The 18,272-nt window shown below is 40.9% G+C and overlaps 3 protein-coding genes and 4 non-coding genes across 8 annotated transcripts in view; 1 reads left to right on the forward strand and 6 right to left on the reverse strand.

The window, feature by feature from the left end:
- Window positions 1-448: 448 nt before the first annotated feature.
- On the reverse strand, window positions 449-3,595 carry SNAPC5 (small nuclear RNA activating complex polypeptide 5). The gene is made up of 3 exons (XM_045822452.1): window positions 3,466-3,595; window positions 2,152-2,241; window positions 449-1,357 (listed from the first exon to the last, which is right to left on the reverse strand). Exons 1-3 carry the CDS (start codon window positions 3,553-3,555, stop codon window positions 1,241-1,243), a joined length of 297 nt encoding a protein of 98 aa, XP_045678408.1. The 5' UTR covers window positions 3,556-3,595; the 3' UTR covers window positions 449-1,240.
- A 1,244-nt stretch (window positions 3,596-4,839) lies between these two features.
- RPL4 (ribosomal protein L4) lies at window positions 4,840-10,077 on the reverse strand. Its single transcript, XM_045823782.1, has 10 exons — window positions 9,971-10,077; window positions 8,447-8,618; window positions 8,146-8,252; window positions 7,664-7,802; window positions 7,104-7,228; window positions 6,445-6,574; window positions 6,019-6,175; window positions 5,651-5,734; window positions 5,241-5,361; window positions 4,840-5,156 (listed from the first exon to the last, which is right to left on the reverse strand). Exons 1-10 carry the CDS (start codon window positions 9,971-9,973, stop codon window positions 4,926-4,928), a joined length of 1,269 nt encoding a protein of 422 aa, XP_045679738.1. The 5' UTR covers window positions 9,974-10,077; the 3' UTR covers window positions 4,840-4,925.
- LOC123809001 lies at window positions 6,310-6,386 on the reverse strand. The gene has a single exon (XR_006783882.1). It is a non-coding gene; the product is annotated as a small nucleolar RNA SNORD18 (small nucleolar RNA).
- Window positions 7,325-7,397, reverse strand: LOC123809000. Its single transcript, XR_006783881.1, has one exon. It is a non-coding gene; the product is annotated as a small nucleolar RNA SNORD18 (small nucleolar RNA).
- Window positions 7,864-7,962, reverse strand: LOC123809004. Its single transcript, XR_006783884.1, has one exon. It is a non-coding gene; the product is annotated as a small nucleolar RNA SNORD16 (small nucleolar RNA).
- Window positions 8,324-8,398, reverse strand: LOC123809003. Its single transcript, XR_006783883.1, has one exon. It is a non-coding gene; the product is annotated as a small nucleolar RNA SNORD18 (small nucleolar RNA).
- A 217-nt stretch (window positions 10,078-10,294) lies between the features above and the next one.
- ZWILCH (zwilch kinetochore protein) overlaps window positions 10,295-18,272 on the forward strand; it is a 34,071-nt gene continuing 26,093 nt past the window's right edge. For both annotated transcript variants that reach the window (XM_045823722.1, XM_045823723.1), the window contains exons 1-3: window positions 10,295-10,570; window positions 12,660-12,711; window positions 17,851-17,946. In XM_045823722.1, the coding sequence (XP_045679678.1) occupies window positions 10,518-10,570; window positions 12,660-12,711; window positions 17,851-17,946 (201 nt within the window). In that variant the 5' untranslated portion in view covers window positions 10,295-10,517. The remainder of the gene's footprint in view (window positions 10,571-12,659; window positions 12,712-17,850; window positions 17,947-18,272) is intronic.

Genomic DNA, 18,272 nt, shown 5'->3' on the forward strand with positions numbered 1-18,272 from the left:
TACAAATACCCTCATTTAACAGACAGAAAAGTGAGAGTTCAAAGACGAGAGGGCAAGCAATCAGATAGTGGTAGGGCTGGGGTGCAGAACCAGTTTTCCAGCTCTTACAACCCATGCTCATATTTTAAGTTAGACCCCAAAATGTATAACCTTGATGCAAAACTATCTTCACATTGTTTTCTAAGAAACTTGTTCATTTAAACTTCCTGCTACTTCCTGTATGAGTAGCTCAAAATAACTTTAATGAAAATTATTAACATGTTCTCTTTTCTGGAACAGCTACTTAAGTTCTGCTTGAGGAGGTTCTTTGTGTTTGGCTTTTCTGTTGTATGGACAGGGCAAGTTACTTCTACAAAGTTAGGTAACTAACCAGTACATTCAATGGCAAGGGGAGAGTATCCAGAAATAAATCTCAGCTTCAAATACCAAGTTTTAACAACACTTACTCTGTGACTATCATCTCTTTATTATAAAAGTCCAATCCCCCAAGCACGCTGATTCCTTCCCTAATGACACATTTCCTCCTAAGCGAAGAAGTGCGTTTTAAACCATCCTGCCGTACTCCTTCCCGGGAGGAGGAACTGATCCATTTCCCTATTGCTATCTGGAAACCAGCGGCTGCACGATGTCTACTCATCTCCTTTATTTCTAAGCACGTTTTATCAGTGGAGTCTCAACCTAGATGGGATGACAGCCACACAAAACAGTCCGTAGTGGGCAGTGTTTCAGGACGTCACTGAGAAGTGGCAAAAGCTTGTGCTCTCAAGTGGCCTTCTGTCCTCCTTGTCTTCTTTCTTTCCTAGACTTTGGCTATGCTTACAAGGGTACAATGGTATGCAAACAGCCTGACACTGATTTGCTTACAAGAGGCACTGTTGATCGGAAAGGCTGGCTTGTACTTACACTCTGCCCTTTTGGCAAATGTCAGACTTTCTCAATAGCACTTCAGAGGAAATGTTCTGTTTTGAACACAATTACTGGATCTGACCAGAATGCAGACACAGCACCACCCATATTGCTCAATGCTCAGACACTGCATCTTTACTTTTCCCCGTGCTGCTAATTTTTGGTAAAGCATTCTGAAACTTGAATTATTGATGGAACCAGTTTCGCAAGTGTACATCCTCCTGAAGTTCTTGCTCTCTTTAAAGCAGGCTGGAGGGCCCATGGCAAGAATATTTGGAAGTTTCTGAGACTTTGAAATTTAATTTGTATAACTAATCCTGGCTCTTTCCCCACTTCAGGAATCTGATTCTTCTTCTTCCTCCTCCTCCTCCTCTTCTGTCACATGGCTCCTTGTGCTCAGCTCCAATGCAGTTTGGTTGATTGATGCTTCATTGTCTACATGCACCGACATCTGCTTTAGCCAAGGACATCATGGGTTAGGAGGGAGGACACTGGCCTCAAAAACAGCAAATTTTAATCCAAATCTCAATTGTGTGTTCATTCCCAGTATTTACCACTAAGAGGTATGACCACTTTCCTATTTCTCCAGATTCTACCCCAGGCTCCCCTCCAACCTGCATTGCTAAAATGGGAAGTTAAATGCCTAGATTTGACAGAACATCACCTCATTTACAAACATGGTTCTTATGTAAGAATTATGCTGGTTTAGCTGTACTACTTTCAAATGGGTTTAAAAGGCTTCACACAACTGAGAGAACTGCTCAAATATCATGTATTTAGAAAGATTATGATTTTACTGATTTAAGTGAGGGCATTTGGTAAGAGGGAGGATACAATGAAGACTAGAACTCACTAGTTAGCACCATGCTTTGCAATTGAAGTTATCTTCTACTTCTGAACCCCAAACTAACTTACTCACAGAGCAAGAGGTCTGCCACGTCCCTGCAAAGATCTCTCCTCTCCTTGCGTTCATTAAAGTAAACAGAAAACGTAGATGACTAGGATGGTGTAGACAATATAAGTACCTAACGAATAAATCAATCAAGGTGTAACCAGCTGGGCTGTTCTTGTCTAAAACAGTAATACTGAATAGTCAGTTTATATAAAACTAGAAAATTCCTACCAGTACTTCCCTGAGTTCCCTGGGCTTCATATGTAATTTACAACAGTTTTTGACCTCCAAACATCACAACAGCAGAATGGGCTGCACGTTCTCTCCCTACTCCCACACTTCACTAAGCTTACATCGTGTGACTGTTCACGTGCAGCTTGAGAAGGCAGCATCTCATCCCCTCTTCTGGAACTAATCATTGATTGGAGGGCCAGTTCCTCAACCTAGAAAAGAAGAGTTAAGGGCATTTTCCTTATATTTTCACTGGGCTACTGATGTAAGAAAATTTTACTGTCCATGCTGTAAAAGGTTGGCATCAGGAGAGGAAGTGAGAACGGTACAAGCTCCCTGCCACTCTAGAGAGCAGGGTGGAATCCTCCAGTCCCGCCCCCCTGGATGGACAGGTGCTCCAACCAAGCCAGGGCTTCCACTCCCCAGGACCTGGCAGCTCTGGGAAGAAAACAAGAGTGAAGTCTTAAAAAAAGCCTAGTGTCATCTTCTGACTTCACAGAGGGCAGATTCCTTAGGTTTGAGCTCTCTACCTAGTAATGAGAAACTGAAGGTGGGGAGAACGGAAAATGGAAGTGTTCTCAGGAACATAAAGATGTGTAGGCTTTGAAGTTCATCAATAACACATACACATTAGGTACCTGTACAGGTACTGTGATGTCCTGAGAACGTGAGTTAAGTGTGGGCTATGACAACTGTCCTGAGGAAAAGTCCTTATTCTATTGATATGTCACAGTTGTGTACAATGCTTTTCAGTTTACAATGGGCTTTCATAAGCCTTATTTGGACTTAAAAATCCTGAAGAAGGGTGCTGAGCAGGAATTATCATGATCATCAATCACACTGGGACTAAAGGGTGAGTGGTAATGCACAGGTCTGGGAAAGGGTCCTGGTGGGCCTAAATCTCTATTCCCAGTTAAGGCCATGAAGTCAGTAACCTCTGTGGAAAGAAAAACTGGGAACTCTGCGACAAGTCTCTTCACTCGGGCCTCGTTGTCCTTCACACAATGGGAGAATGCGCGAGGCTCTTCTAGCTTTGCAATACTAGAGCCATTTCAAGCGGCAATACAGCCTGGAAATAGTGGCAGTAAAACCTGCAGGAGCTCGGGAGGAAGGGGATGGTGGGCGGAGATGGTCGAACTTCTCGTGGGAACCACCTGCATTTCCGGAAGATCTGGTATAGGAATGAACTCGCCAAACGTGCAGATTCCCGGGCCTCAACCTAGACCTACAATACCAAAGTTCTGAGCTGGGCCTGTAATCTCAAAACAAGCGCACGCGGGGCTTGTTTACCACCAGGTCAGCACTCTAACCGCCAGGTGAGGAAGGGACCACCAGCAGCAGTGCTGCACCGCATATGCCTGGGGTCCGCGTAGAGCGGAGCTCAGGGCAGTGGCAGGTGGGGGAGGTGATGGGGCGGGTGGGGGCCGCGGGGTCACCTTGAGCCGGTTCAGCTGGTCGTGCAGTGCCGCCTTCAAACGGAGCAGTGTCTCCTCCTCCTTGCGCAGCTCCTGGAGCCTGCTCAACATCGTGTCTCCTCACAGGGCCCAGTTGTTTGGGCGCTTGGTGATGACGTCACAGTCCCGTGTCCCGGAAACGGAACTGCAGGCTGGCTGCACGTGGGCGCGGGTGCTTCCTGCCCTCTCTGCAGGGAGGATCCCGACGTTTTAAACAGTAAAACCTAGGATTTGAATAGGATTCCTCAAGAACAGGGCCTTGAAACTGTACAGAACCGGAAAACTGCTCTATTGGGTTTCAAATGCTTCAGTTGAACAGTACTGTATCGCACTTCTAATGTGACAGAGTTTTTACGTTTTAGAGGGAAACATTGATGCTGTTCCGCTTAATTGTGCATTCAATGGTCAATTCTTGTATGTACCCTGAGGGCCAAGTGCAACTTAGTGTACAGGGACATTCTAACCAGTGGAGCAAATCTAGGGTTAAGTGGTTGCCACCACAAAACCTGCATTCGAAGGTAGGGATTATCAGCAGCACTCAACACAGGAACAAGCCCCCTAGTGTTGGTTATCAAAGGTAAGGATTGCCAGTTACATGGAAGTGTTTCCCGGGAGACGGAGGAAGCTAGCGTGAAAATAAAGCAAACAAATTGAAAGGTGGTGCCTTCGCATGCTAGGGAATGGAGACACCCTGAATCTGCAAATGGATTATGTATCACTTGTGCTATGGACTTGACTGCCAATACAAAGGGGGGAAAAAGTCCTAACATGAAGTCAACTCTAGGGCAATGACATTCAATGGCAAATTAAAGGAAACATGGTTTGATATATTCTTTATCATGCTTGACTAACATATGCATTCCAGAACATGCAAAACTGGTAAGTACTTCTAGTACTATTCCAAGAGGTGAAATATCGAGTGTGGCAAGAATACCCTCTAATGGCACTCACTGTCCCAGGCTGTAAAACAAAAACATTTCTGAGGAAATCATGTTTCTCACTGCTGCATCTCAAGTAGGTATTCTGATTATGCCCTCTTGTGGTTATTGGGAATGTCAAATCTATGAAATTCTCTACTTTTTGTTTTGGTGGAGGGTTGCAGCTTCATTTTAAGTTTCTGTGTATTTGATTCAAGCCTTCTCACCATCATCTTTTCTCAAAACACTGCTTACAAAATGGATTGGACTTTGTATCTGTATTTATGAAGCATCCTTCCTACAATTCAATAGCATGGATTTTGTATAAATTCAATGATCCATTTTAGATCAGATTGTTAACAAATGAAAGGCTGGAGTTAACAAAGAACGTGTCATCAAAAACAATTCTAATGAAGATCCACACAACAGATGCAGTAAGTCATGTTTCTCACTGCCTTTGACATGTTTATTCAAAACTAGCTGTCCATAGTGACTTGACTGTTACAGAACAAACAAATGTTAAGTTTATGCCACAGGCTTCTTTTCTTCTGTGGTAGGTTTCTTTTCTGCAGGCTTCTTCTCAGCTGCTGGTTTCTTGGTAGCTGCAGCCTTTTTTCCCACCACAGGCTTCTTCTGCTTCTTAACGCCAACAACCTTCTTTCCTTTCTTTCCTACCACAGGCTTCTTGCCTGGAACCCCCTTCTCATCTGATTTGGCTTTTAGTGCTGCTGCTGCTCTATCCACCCGGAGCTTGTGCTGCAATAAATTAAGAAGAAAATCTAAAAAACCGAATCTTTCTAAAGACTTACCGTATCTGCAAAAACCCAAATTATCACTTACATTCCTGGCCTGGCGAAGAATAGTGTTCCGGCGCATGGTCTTTGCATATGGATTTAACTTCAACATAATTCTCAGGTTTTTCAGTGGATTCTTCTTCAGGACTCTGCGATGAATCTTCTTGCTATAAAAAAGACAGTGTATTAACATTTTATTCCATTATCCACATCTTTAAAAACCCTCACCAAGGATATGCTTTTTAAAGAAATTGACCTGAGAGGAAAGGAGAGAGAAGCAGCAACTGTCTGCCTTCCACACACCGGTCAGGGATCAAACCTACAACCTTTTGGTGTAGGGAACTGACACTCCAATTAACTGAGTGGGTCAGCCAGGGCTACACTACCCCACACTTTACAAGTAAGTTAATTATAATAATATTGAGGCAAGAATTACTATAAATATCACAACTTTACCGTGGTGCTCGGAGGGCTCTTTGAATCTCTGGACTTTTTAAGATTCTGCTAAGATCTGTATTGAGCATCTTGTGCATGGGAAGGCTGAAAGAAAAATCAAGAAAATGTTGAAAACAGACGCCCAATTCTTATTTCTCATGTGATTAAAATGAACCTCAATGTTTAACTATTTAAAGCTCCCCAGAATTCAAGGAAAATTTCCAACTACCCTATCACTCCTCAGAGCATCTCATCATATTGCATCTGTACATAACAGGAAATAGCAATAAAACACAATGTTATTTAGACTAAAACATGAAAACCAATTCAGAATGTGAACACAGTATAAACATCATGTATGTTCCGTACATGAATATGAAGACACTCACTTGTAGTTACTCTTGAGGGAGGCTGCTTTACGCCAAGTGCCATACAGATCATCTAACTTGCGGAAAGCACTTTCAGTCCAAATGCAGAAACGGCCCACATGCCCACCAGGAGCAAGTTTCAAAACATTCAGTTTGCTTACATTAAGCAGAGTAATTCCTTTTAAAGGGAAAGGAGAATTAAGGCATGTGTATTTCAATAGAAGAAACACAAATCGTCTTGACAGCGTATGTACTACATAAGATACCTGTGAACTATAATTATGAAGTTCCAACCATTAGTAGTGTACTCATTTAGTCAAGAACCAGACATTCCACAAAATCATGTGTTTTAGAAACACGGACCATAAAGTGGAATCTCATCATAGTAAAAGTTGAGTACATCTGCATAGTTCAGGCTACCAAACATGAAGGCAGTAAAAGAATTACCAGGAATGTTTCTGAAGGCTTTGTTGATACCATTGTCCTCATTATAAATGATGCAGGGTCCCCTGCGCTGGATACGACGACGGTTTCTCATTTTACCCTTGCCAGCTCTCATTCTCTGAGAGGCATAGACCTATGAAGTGAGAAGGTTTAGTGTTCTGATTAAGATGATCCCTATAACAGATCTTCAGTTATAAACCACATATAGACAATGGTACACCATATACCCTAGGTGTGTAGTCAAGTAGGCTACATTCCATCTATGTTTAAGTACTGAGAGTCACATGGGGACGAAACAACCTAACAATGCATTTCTCTGACTATATCTATTGTTAAACTGTGCATGACTGTGTAATATGGTTCGAGTACTTGTTCTCATATGTAATCATATCTAAGACTTGTAGTTAACACCATCCTTCAGCACTCTTTAAAAAAAATTTGATTTTTTTTTTTGAGAAAAACAAAGAATCAAAAACATTATTTTTCCACATATGGACACATTCATTAGTTGATTCTTCCATGTGCCCTGACTGGGTACTGAACATGCAAATGTGTAGGTGTACTAGGGCGATGTTCCAACGAAATTCCCTGGCCAAGGCAGCAATATTTTGAAAATTAAATTCTGACAAATTTGTGTGAAGGACTACCAACATTAAACCTACCTTTTTGATATCATTCCAAGCCTTAAGCTTCTTAAGAAGCAAAACAGCCTCTTTGGTTTTCTTGTAGCTTTCAACTTTATCTTCAACCACCAAAGGAAGTTCAGGAACTTCCTCAATACGATGACCTGACAAAGCCAATTAACACTGAGATGGTTACCCTGAATCTTTTGAAAAACTGAAACATTTTATGTAACCTACAAAAGCCAAGTGGTACAACCTGCCAAATCAGAACCTTCCACAAATATCATGTGTTTCAGAAACACGGACCAATTAAGTGGAATCTCATCATTTTGACAGTTGAAAACAGAACAGGCAACATGAAGTGAAAAGTTTTCTAATATACTAAATCACTGTATTTGAATTACTTGCATGTTACATAGTATTCACTGATGACTGATTTGTCAGACTGAACCAAATACTCTGAATACTCTACCAAGAAGGAAATTCAGACACTGGGATGAACACAATTTACAGAGATTATTAACATGAATGAAGAAGTTCAGGTGAAGGAAAACATGGGTATTTTATACCACTCGCGTAATACAAAATATACCACAAACCTTTAGACATGACCAGTGCCGGTAAGGCCGAGGCAGCTAGGGCAGAGCAGATGGCGTATCGTTTCTGTGTTGTGTTCACTCTGCGGTGCCAACGGCGCCAGGTTTTGGTTGGTGCAAACATGCGGCCCCCACGACACATCTATTTTTCTCAGTTAAGAATCACATTTCTCAAATGTTAGGAACTGAAAAAGGTTGTATCTTGCTCAGTAAGAATTTTCGTCACCCTTCTGAACCAGCTTAATGACAGCAGGCAACTGTCGCCGTGAACAGAGTCAGACGCAAATTACGACATCATTGCAAGTAAAACTTTCTAATGCAAAGCCCCTGTTGGCATCTTCCAGATTCCAAGTATGTCTAGAGCTAGCTGGACACTATTAGTATTTTGGATAAAAATATTTTCAAACTACTAACATGAATAAACCAGGATGAACCTGCTAAATTCCACGATGGCCGACAAGTAGGTAATGACCAAAAAAAGATACATTTCCGAAAGCACCCTGGCCAGAACGATGAGTTCCACCACCTCGAACTCTGGGAATTCGAGCCACAGCTCTACCAGTACCCCAAGACTCAGCACTGGTTTGATGTCCTGAAATTGGAAAGAAATCAAGTTTTAGCTACTCAACCATATCAGTGTGACAATTATGCATGGCAGCAAACAGCATCAGAACATCCAGGAAAAAACATCATCGGATTCAGAAACACGGACCAATGGAGTGGAATTTCATCACTGCTGTTAAGCAGCTCTTAAAACATTGAAATGTGAAAGATCAAAATCCATACCTGCCAATTCACTGACAGCATAGGGCTGTCTATTGTTTTTGCGCAAGTTGGTGTGAACAAAGTTCACAATATCTGGTCGAATGGGAGCCTTGAACACAGCAGGCAAAGTGACATTTTTGCCAGACGATTCCCCCTTTTCGGAGTACACTGATATCAGTGGACGAGCACACGCCTGGGGAAAAAAGGAAAAGGTATTTATACTGACAAGAAATGTCAGAAGCACTCTTCTCATGTGCCATCGATGCCGTTAAACCCTCAGTTACAAGAGTCTAGAGTTTGGCGAAGTAGACACTGCCTAAAACTAAAACAAAGGCTGTGTTACAAACACATCTCGTCTTATTAACTTCAATAATTCTTACCTGGAAGAACACTTAGAATCAAGTTGTACTATGTAACTTTCCAAAAGAATGCTTTACCACTAAGCTTTCAAACCAGGGTTTACAAAGTGAAATAATCAAAACACTTTAAGATTTGAGAATGCAGGTTAAAACCAGGACCTACACCTTCACCCCAAATGCCAGCAAATCTGGTCTACAACTCCTAACTTCCATCCTTGCTCCCTTCTTCCTACTCTAAACACATTCTCCAAAACTTACTAGTAAAAACAGTTACTTTTTGCTCAACCTTCTCCAAAGACTTACCAGCTGAAAATAAAACTTAAAGTTCAGAGTATGGCCTATACAATCTGCTCAATCTCCTGACCACTTGCTTCAGATACACTCAGGGTAATAATCTTCACCCTCCTGCCTTGGTGTTTTCTCATTAAAGATATTCCCAGCATGCTTCCTCACCTCCTTCAGGGTACCTTCTATAGGTTTCTGACTGTTTAATGCCCAATTACTGCCTCCTTTCCTATTCCTTATGTGCAAAGCACTCACTACCCTCAAACATTACTGTGAATTTTACACCTAAATCAATTATGATCTAAGCAACACAGGCAGGTTTTTGCCCATTTTGTTCATTAGCAGTACTATAAGCTGGCTGAGTTCTAAAAGATTTGGGGAACACCAATAATAAAATTCTTAAGGGGAGGAGACACCTTTCGATAGAGATTCTTAAGGTGAACAGTCAAGAAATCAGATAAATGGTGGAAAAACAAATATTTAAAAACAAATCTCCCTCAAAAGATGGAATATTCTTTACCAACCAGCACTTGGAGATACAAGGCCTAAAATTGACTCACCACGACTCTTAGGACTCAAGAACTTCCAAGTCTTCAATAGAGCTCGTGCCTTTTAAGACCAAGGAAAGCTAGAATTCCGAAAGACCCTCTGCGCCAGAGAATCATCTGGTGTCTTGCGTTGTTTCCAGGAGCAGGAGCGCCCTGTGCCTGGGGTCCCACGTTGCCTCTAAGATGGCCGCCATATGGCGGCACTACCCTATTCCCCTCAACAAACAGATGCATTTGGTCCTCGTCTCCTTTTCCCTGCTTTCCCTCCATAAGATTTTATGCCCTGAACCCTCAATCCATTCCTGCCGGGCCCAACAGACGAGGAACGACCAGCAAGGAGAAGTTCTACTCACCATGGCGTTGAGAGGAGAGAGCACACTCCTCTCAGCCCGGCGGCTCGCACAGGAAAAGGAAGTACTTAGCACTTCCTCGTTCTATTGTAACCTTCAACTCGCCTCGCATCTTGCTCCGCCTTAGAACAAATCCAGAGATACAAAATCTCTTTCTACCACTCTAAAAAAAAATAAAAACGCAGTATTATTTCTTCATATGGATCACATTACGGTAACTTGACTTCCAAAGTCAACAACAGCTCTTAGAAACGAGGGACTCCTTTTCGCGGAATAATTCATAAGTAGGCGTGTCAACTCTCGCGAGATAAAGTGTCTTCCCTTCAACTACCGTAATGTATTATAGCTTTTTCTTAAGGAAAAGGAAAAATTATAGGGACAGGGAGAATCGCTGTGGGCTGTAAAGGAAAACTTTAACTTGTGAACAAACTGGACCTGTTTTGGGGCCGTAGAAGTAGTCCCGGCGGGGGTGGGGTCATGACTCCGGACGTCACCGACCGGCGCGCAGTTTAGTTTGGCGGTATCGGATCTGCTGCCCGGCGAAGGCGGGATGTGGTCGCCAATCAACCGAGCTGCCGAGGAGTTTTACAATCGTCTCCTGCAGTGAGTTGTAGCCCTTTCTGTTGGCTAGATTGCGCGAACGGCATTACTCCCCCCGGGTATCTCGATTTCTCCCCCTCAAGCCTCTGGCCGCAGCCTTGGGGATTAGCGCCTTGTCAATTCTCAGTGGCGCGTACGTTATAAACTAAGTCAGCTTTCCTGGGTCCGGGAGTTGGGCAGGAGCCGGTTATCCGCTCCAGTGTGGGGTTGGCCCTGTGGAGGCTTCGTTGTAGTCTAGTTTAAGAGAAAATATCTACGTTATCGATCGCGGTGGAAGGTGACAATTTTCCAAGAGGTATTTATTCATTGTAAAAGTGCACACAACTTGCAATGCTAGAGGCACCTTCCAGTATATGGAAAACTGTATGTTGGCATCTTTCATCTGTTTAAAGCCTTTCTGTGGTCTATTCAAGATAGTTATCTTATGAGCCATAGTTACAGTGATAATGTGATGGTGCGTTGGCTTTTTAAAGCACCTTTATTTCACTGTGCTCTCAGATTGCATTTTATTCTTATAGTGAGGTACTGGTACCAAAGGGGATTCCGTCTACTGCATCCAAGTAAAAATGAATCAGATAGTTCTCAAATTTGAGCGTGCATCAGAATCACCTATAGTGCTGTCAAAACACAGATTGCTGGGCTCCATCTCCAGGGTTTCTGATTTAGTAGGTCTGGGTGGGGCCAAACAATTTGCCTTTCTAACAAAGTACAGGTGAAGCAGATGCTGCTGGCTTGACACCACACTTTGAAAACCACTGGTATAATCTAACACCTTTATTTCCTAAATGTTATAAATTTTCATCGTTTATTGCTTTTTTCCTGCTTATAAAAGTGGTCATTCTGGTCAATTTTTTTGATCATTAATATAATGAACACTAGCTTTTTTTTTTTTTTTTTAACTAACAGTGTCTTGGGTAGCTTTCAGTATGAGATCCTATAGGTCTGTTTTTTTTTTTTAAATTAACTGCTGTATAATATTTCATTCTATACTTGAGAAATATACCCATGCTTGAGAAATGATTGTTGAGTGATTGACTAACATCCCTGAGTTATATATTGAAGACAAGTCACAGTCTTGTCCAAAAGAGAAAAAGTGAATCAGTCTCAAGCCTCTCTCTCCTGTTTTTATTTTAGTAGGTCACAGAGTAGATAAAATAATAAATAGTATCCTGAAACAATTCCTTTGGGTTCCTTTAGGTCTCTAAAGATTCTTCCTTTTTTCAGAGTGTAGAGCAGGCTGATGTGCATTTGGGTATGTTAATGATTTATAGTTTTACATGCTTTGGGATCACTATTTTAAAACTTTAAAAAAAAAAGATTTTATCTTATTTTTAGAGGGGAAGGGAAGGAGAGAAACATCAATGTGTGGTTGCCTCTTGTGCGCCCCCTACTGGGGACCTGGCCCGCAACCCAGGCGTGTGCCCTGACAGGCAGTCGAACCCATCACCCTCTGGTTCACAGGCCCACGCTCAATCCACTGAGCCACACCAGTCAAGGCTATTTTAAAAATTCCTTGACTGAAATGGTAATTATTGATGATATTCTACAGGTTTTTGCTTACATTTTAAAAAGAAATTTGTTTAACATTATCAAATTTACTAATGTTTTAGGAACAACTCACAAATGTAGAGGGAGAATACATGCTTCCATTTTAGCCATGGACATCTAGGACCTGGGACCCTTAAATAACTTTACTGTGGTGGCCCACTGATTCATTGGTAGGTCAGAATCCAGTCATTTTACTTCCTAAAAGTCTTGTGGTAAATTGCCTTTTAGTAGTAGCTAGTAATATTTTTAAAAAATAAAAGAGTAGAAGTAGGTACTCTAATTTACTGCTGTCTCTTAGAAGCAGTCATACCCAACTGTGGGCTGCAGTCTATTAATCTCTACTACCATCTCCTTTTTCTCTCTTTTCCATAACCTAATACTCTTTTCTGCTTTTTTCACCTCTCTTCCCAACATAGGACTGCCATGACTACTTTTGCATTTTGCTTTCCTCACTGTTGCCACATAGAGATGAAATGATTACTAACTCCTGAGTTGAAATGATAATACTGTAACTCTGTTTTTCACATGTGGTTCTGCATTCCAGGGAATTTAATGAAGAAAAGAAAGGAATCTGTAAAGACTCATTTATCTATGAGGTATGAAAAACTTATTTGGTTTTCAACATAACTCAATAATCCTAAAGTTGTGAGTTTTAAATAGTAGGGTGTATTGAAGTTAATTTACATAGAGTAAATTTCATCTTTTTAGAGTGTAGTTCTACGAGTTTTTACAAATGCATTCAGTTATACAATGAAGACAGAACATATCTAACATCTCCAAAAATGTCCTCATGTCCCTGTGTAGGTAACCCTTTCCTCTGCTCCCAGGCCCTGGCAACCACTGATGTGTTTTTTTATCTCTGTTTTCCTTTTTCCAGAATTTCATGTAAATAAAATCCTATAGTATGTTGCCTTTTGGATTTGGCTTATATCAATGAGTATAATGCATTTGAGATTCATCTATGTTGTTGTATATATTAGTAGTTCAATCTTTACATTGCTGAAAAGTGCTCCATTGTGTGGATGCACTATAATTTGGTTATCCATTTACCAGTTGATGGACACTTGGATTGTTTCCAGGTTTTGATCGTATGAATAAAGCTGCTATAAACATGTATGTATTTATTAAGCATCTAATATATGCCAACCATTCCATAGGTAAGCTACCCATAAAATCTAACCCATAAAATAATTAGTAAACTAAAATAAATTATACACTAAAAGAGAAATAAGCTGGGGAGAAATAGTCATAAATGATAAGGGTTAATATCCATATATAAAAAACATATGACTCCAGTCAAGATGGTGGCATAGGTAAATATGGCTCACCTCCTTGCACAACCACATCAAAATTACAGTAAAAATATGGAACCACCATCACTCAGAACTTTCAGAAATCAAGTTGAATGAACGTCTGACAACTACAGAATTAAACCACATACATCCAGACTGGTAGGAGAGGCGGGGACGCAGAATGGGTTGGTCCCACATCCATGTGTGGTGGGTAAATATTCAGGAGAGATATATCATGAGTAGGGGTTCCCCCAGCCCAGGGTTCCAGTGCCAAGAAATAAGTCCCCATAACATCTGGCTGCAAAAACCAGCGGGACTGAGTCAGTGGAAGAAACTTCTGGATCCCAAACAGTTCCTTTTAAAGAACCCACACATGGACTTATTCAGACTCACTCTCTCTGAGCCCCAGCACTGGGGTAGCAGCTTGCAGGCACCAGTGGCACACAGGGAGGAACTGAAGTGTCTGGCATTAAGGTGGGAGCTGAAGGACAGCTTTGTCCCAGACAGGCAGGCAGAGGTAGTTGTCCCTTTTCAGAGCCCTCACCCCACAGAGCCACAGAACCACAAAGCCACAAAGCCAGCAGGCAGGTGCCAAATCTGAGATTCCATCAATTTGGCTAACACTGTTTGCCCTGTCCTGGAGATCCAGACACTCCATGCCACCCAACTTATGGACCCACCTAAACTGTTAACTGTGACTTTTCCATATGAATGGCTGGTCTTGGCTCATGCTTCACAGCTTCCTAAATCCTATCAAAAAAGCAACAGTCTACCTCATTAAGCACCCAGCCCCTGTACCTCTTGCTAAGTGGCCCCAGGCCTGGCATTAGCAACAGCTAGCTTAGATTCACAGCTTGGCTTTGCCTGGGAATCTCCAAGCCCAGCACAAGTAGGAACCATCTCAGATTTCTTTATAGCTCAGGCAGGATGGCCCTGGCAGGAACACAGGTAGTGTCTGACCTTAGACTGCATCACCTGGAAAACTCCAGAGCCTGTGCTCTCAGTGGACAGCTATGGATCATGTCAGAACAGCACCACCCTGCCCCTGCACAGCTGATACTCCACAGAGGGTGGAGGTTGGTGGTCAGTGGTCACAGCCAGTCCTTGCAACTAACTGGCCTGGGTAAATCCCTCCCATTGACTTGCCAACAGCAACCAAGGCTCAACTACAAGAGGAGGGTGTCCTCAAACCACACAAAGGGTGCATCTTGGCTACCCATCTTGGGTGATAGGGCAGGCTGTGCCACTGGACCTTATAGGACACCTATCAGATTGGTTCTCCCTGCTATCACAGGGAGCCATAGCAACTCTACCTAATACATAGAAACAAGTACAGGGAGGTTGCCAAAACAAGGAGACAAAGAAACATGACCAATGAAAGAACAGATCAAAACTCCAGAAAAAGAGCTAAATGAAATGGAGATCAGCAGTCTATCAGATGCAGTGTCAAAACACTTGTTATGAGGATGCTCAAGGAACTTAGGATCTCAGCAGCATAAAAAAGATCCAATCAGAAACAATGAATACACTAATTGAAATAAAGAACAACTTACGGGGAAACAACAGTAGAGTGGATGAAGCCAAGAATCAATGATTTGGAATATAAGAAAGTAAGAAACAACCAATCAGAACAACAAGAAAAATAAAGAATGCAAAAAAAAAAAAAATGAGGATAGTGTAAGTAGCCTCTGGGACAACTTCAAGAGGTCTAACATTTGCATCATAGGGGCGCCAGAAGGAGGAGAGAAGGGCAAGAAATGGAAATCTATTTGAAAAAATAATGAAGGGAAACTTACCTAATTTGGTGAAGGAAATAGACATGCAAGTCCAGGAAGTACAGTGAGTCCCAAATAAGATGGCTACAAAGAGGCCAACTCAAAAGAAATCATAATTAGGTGGGGTGGAAATGGGAGGGAGGTGGGGAAGGATGGGGGGTGGGCTGGGATGGGAGTAAAAGAAAACTGTACTTGAACAACAATTAAAATAATAAAAAAATAAAAGACTGAAAACGTAATTAAAATGCCAAAAGTTAAAGATAAAGAGAGAATCTTAAGAGCAGCAAGAGAAAAGCAGTTACCTACAGGGGCGTTCCCATAAGACTGTCAGCTGATTTCTCAAAAGAAACTTTGCTGGCTAGAAGGACTTGGCAGTAAATATTCAAAGTCATGAAAAGCATGGACCTACAGCCAAGATTGCTCTTCCCAGCAAAGCTATCGTTTAGAATTGAGAGGTAGATAAAGAGCTTCCCAGAGAAGAAAAAAACTAAAGGAGTTCATCATCACCAAATCATTACTATATGAAATGTTACAGAGACTTATTTAAGAAAAAAGAAAATCAAAACTATGAACAATAAAATGGCAAAAATACAATCTATCAACAGATGAATCTAAAAAACAAATTAAGCAAACAGGAAAAACAGACAGAATCATGAATATGGAGAGTGTTTTGAAGGTTGCCAGATGGGAGGGGACTATAGGGGAATGGGTAAAACGGTGAGGAGATTAATAAGTATAAATTGGTAGTCACATAATAGCCATGGGGATATAAAGTACAGTAGGAAGTGGAGTAGCCATAGAACTTACACACATGACCCATGGACATGAACAATGGTGGGGGGATTACCTGAGGGAGTGGGGGGTGCTGGGTGGAGGGGAGCAAGGGGGAAAATTGGGACAACAGTAATGGCATAATAAGGCAATTAAAAAATAAATAATCATTCATACATTCATTTGATATACAGTGACTGCATAATATATGCTAGAAAAAAACAAAAACCTCTTTAAAATCAATTAGAAAAAGACAACTATATTAGGACACAAGTAATCACAGGGAGAAAAATACAAATATAGTTATCTTCACTATCTGAATTCTCACTAACCAAACTCAGAAATTCATTAGATTCAGGTAAATGTATTGATCCTTCCCTATATGAATTCTTGCCACTTGATACCTGAATTAATTTCTTAGGGCTACTGTAACAATGTCCCACGAATTGGTTTGCTTAAAACATCGGAAATACATTCTCTTAACAGTTCTGGAGACCAGGAGTCTGGAATCAAGGTGTCAACAGGGCTGTGTTCCCACTGGAGGCTCTGGGAAAGGTTCTTTTCTTGCCTCCTTGCTTTTGGTGCTTTCTAACAACCTTTGCTCTCTGAACTTGGTATCTAAATGCTTCAATATCCAAAACAAATTAAACAGACTTAAACAGTGAGAGATATTTGTCAATAATAAGCATATTAGAGACTATTCACTTTCATTAGTAATCAAATAAGTGAAAATTAGAACAATAACAGGATACTATTTCCTGCAATGAGATGGTAAAAATGAAAATGCTCAAGTGTTGATATAGGTCATAAGAATGCAAATATCTGGGTATGGTGTATTTGAAAGGTAATTTGACAATATCAATATGATTTTATATATTCATCTTAAGAAAGTAATTCAAGATGACCATTAACAATTGTTTATTATAGCAAATAACTTGAAACTACCTAAATGTCAAACAGTGTGAAATTAGTTATATGAGGGTAGAGCCATGATACTACTGGACAGCCAGAGACCATTTAATGGCATGAAATTTTCATGACATACATGTTTTAAAAAATTTTTATCCTCACCCAAGGATATTTCTCATTGCTTTTAGAAAGAGGGAAAGGGAGAGAGAGAAAATCAGTTGGTTGCTTCCCATACACACCCAGACCAGGGATCATACTCATCTGCACTGGGGGTCTAACCCACAACCTTTCCGTTACCTGACAATGCTCCAACCAACTGAACCCCACCAGCCAGGATAGGAATATCCTGTTTTTATTAAGCAAAATTATCTGACAGTGCTCCAACCAACTGAACCCCACTGGCCAGGGCAGGAATATCCTATTTTTATTAAGCAGAATTCTATCTAGATATCTAAATACTGGATACATTTTTATTTACATAGGTTTGTTTATATGCCTGGAAAAAGTGCTGGCAAATTATGTGCCAATAAATCTAATAACAGTAGTGATTACCCTGGCTAGTGGAATTATAGGTGAGTTTTTAAACATTTCTTTTAGCTTTCTATTTTCAGACTTTTCTACAGTAAATGTGTATTGTAATTGGAATGAAGGAGTATAAACTGATAAAGTTCTAAATTCCATATTCTAATCAGAAGAGAGGATAATATTTTATAAAGGGTTAATTTTGTGGTACATAGCAATAAATTCAGAAATGATTAGAGGAAAAGGCAGTCAGTGTGATCCTAATTAAAAAAAAAAAAAGACTACAAGGCAGAGTGCAATTTAGGTGGGCCTTGAAGCATGTGTAGGTATAGATATGAGCTACATTTTCTAAAGATGAAAAATGATATGGGCAAAAAAATTACTTGCATAGAACTGGTCTTTATTTAAATATTTGTACAAATATTAAACCCAGAAAACATTGCTTGACATCCTCTGTTTTTACTAGGCTGATGTGCAAGTGCAGTTGATCAGCAAAGGCCAACCAAATCCTTTGAAAAATATTCTAAATGAAAATGATGTAGTATTCATCTTGGAAAGAGTGGTGAGTGGTTCTTGGCCTTTGTGGTGGTTTCATTGTTAATTTGGTTTTGTGGGAATAATCTCAAGTGTAAATATATATGTATTTTTAAAGATTTTATTTTTTTTATTTTAGAGGGGAAGGAAGGGAGAAAGAGAGGGAGAGAAACATCAATGTGTGGTGCTTCTCACACGCCTCCTACTGGGGACCTGGCCGGCAACCCAGTCCTGTGCCCTGACAGGGAATTGAACCAGTGACACTTTGGTTCACAGACTGGCACTCAACCCACTGAGCCACACCAGCCAGGGCTCAAGTGTATACATTTTTTATCAGCATATTATTTAAAAGTG

This window comes from Phyllostomus hastatus, unplaced genomic scaffold (genome assembly GCF_019186645.2).
Source record: "Phyllostomus hastatus isolate PE091 unplaced genomic scaffold, TTU_PhHast_1.1 phas_scaffold_501, whole genome shotgun sequence".
Taxonomy (NCBI): Eukaryota; Metazoa; Chordata; class Mammalia; order Chiroptera; family Phyllostomidae; genus Phyllostomus; species Phyllostomus hastatus.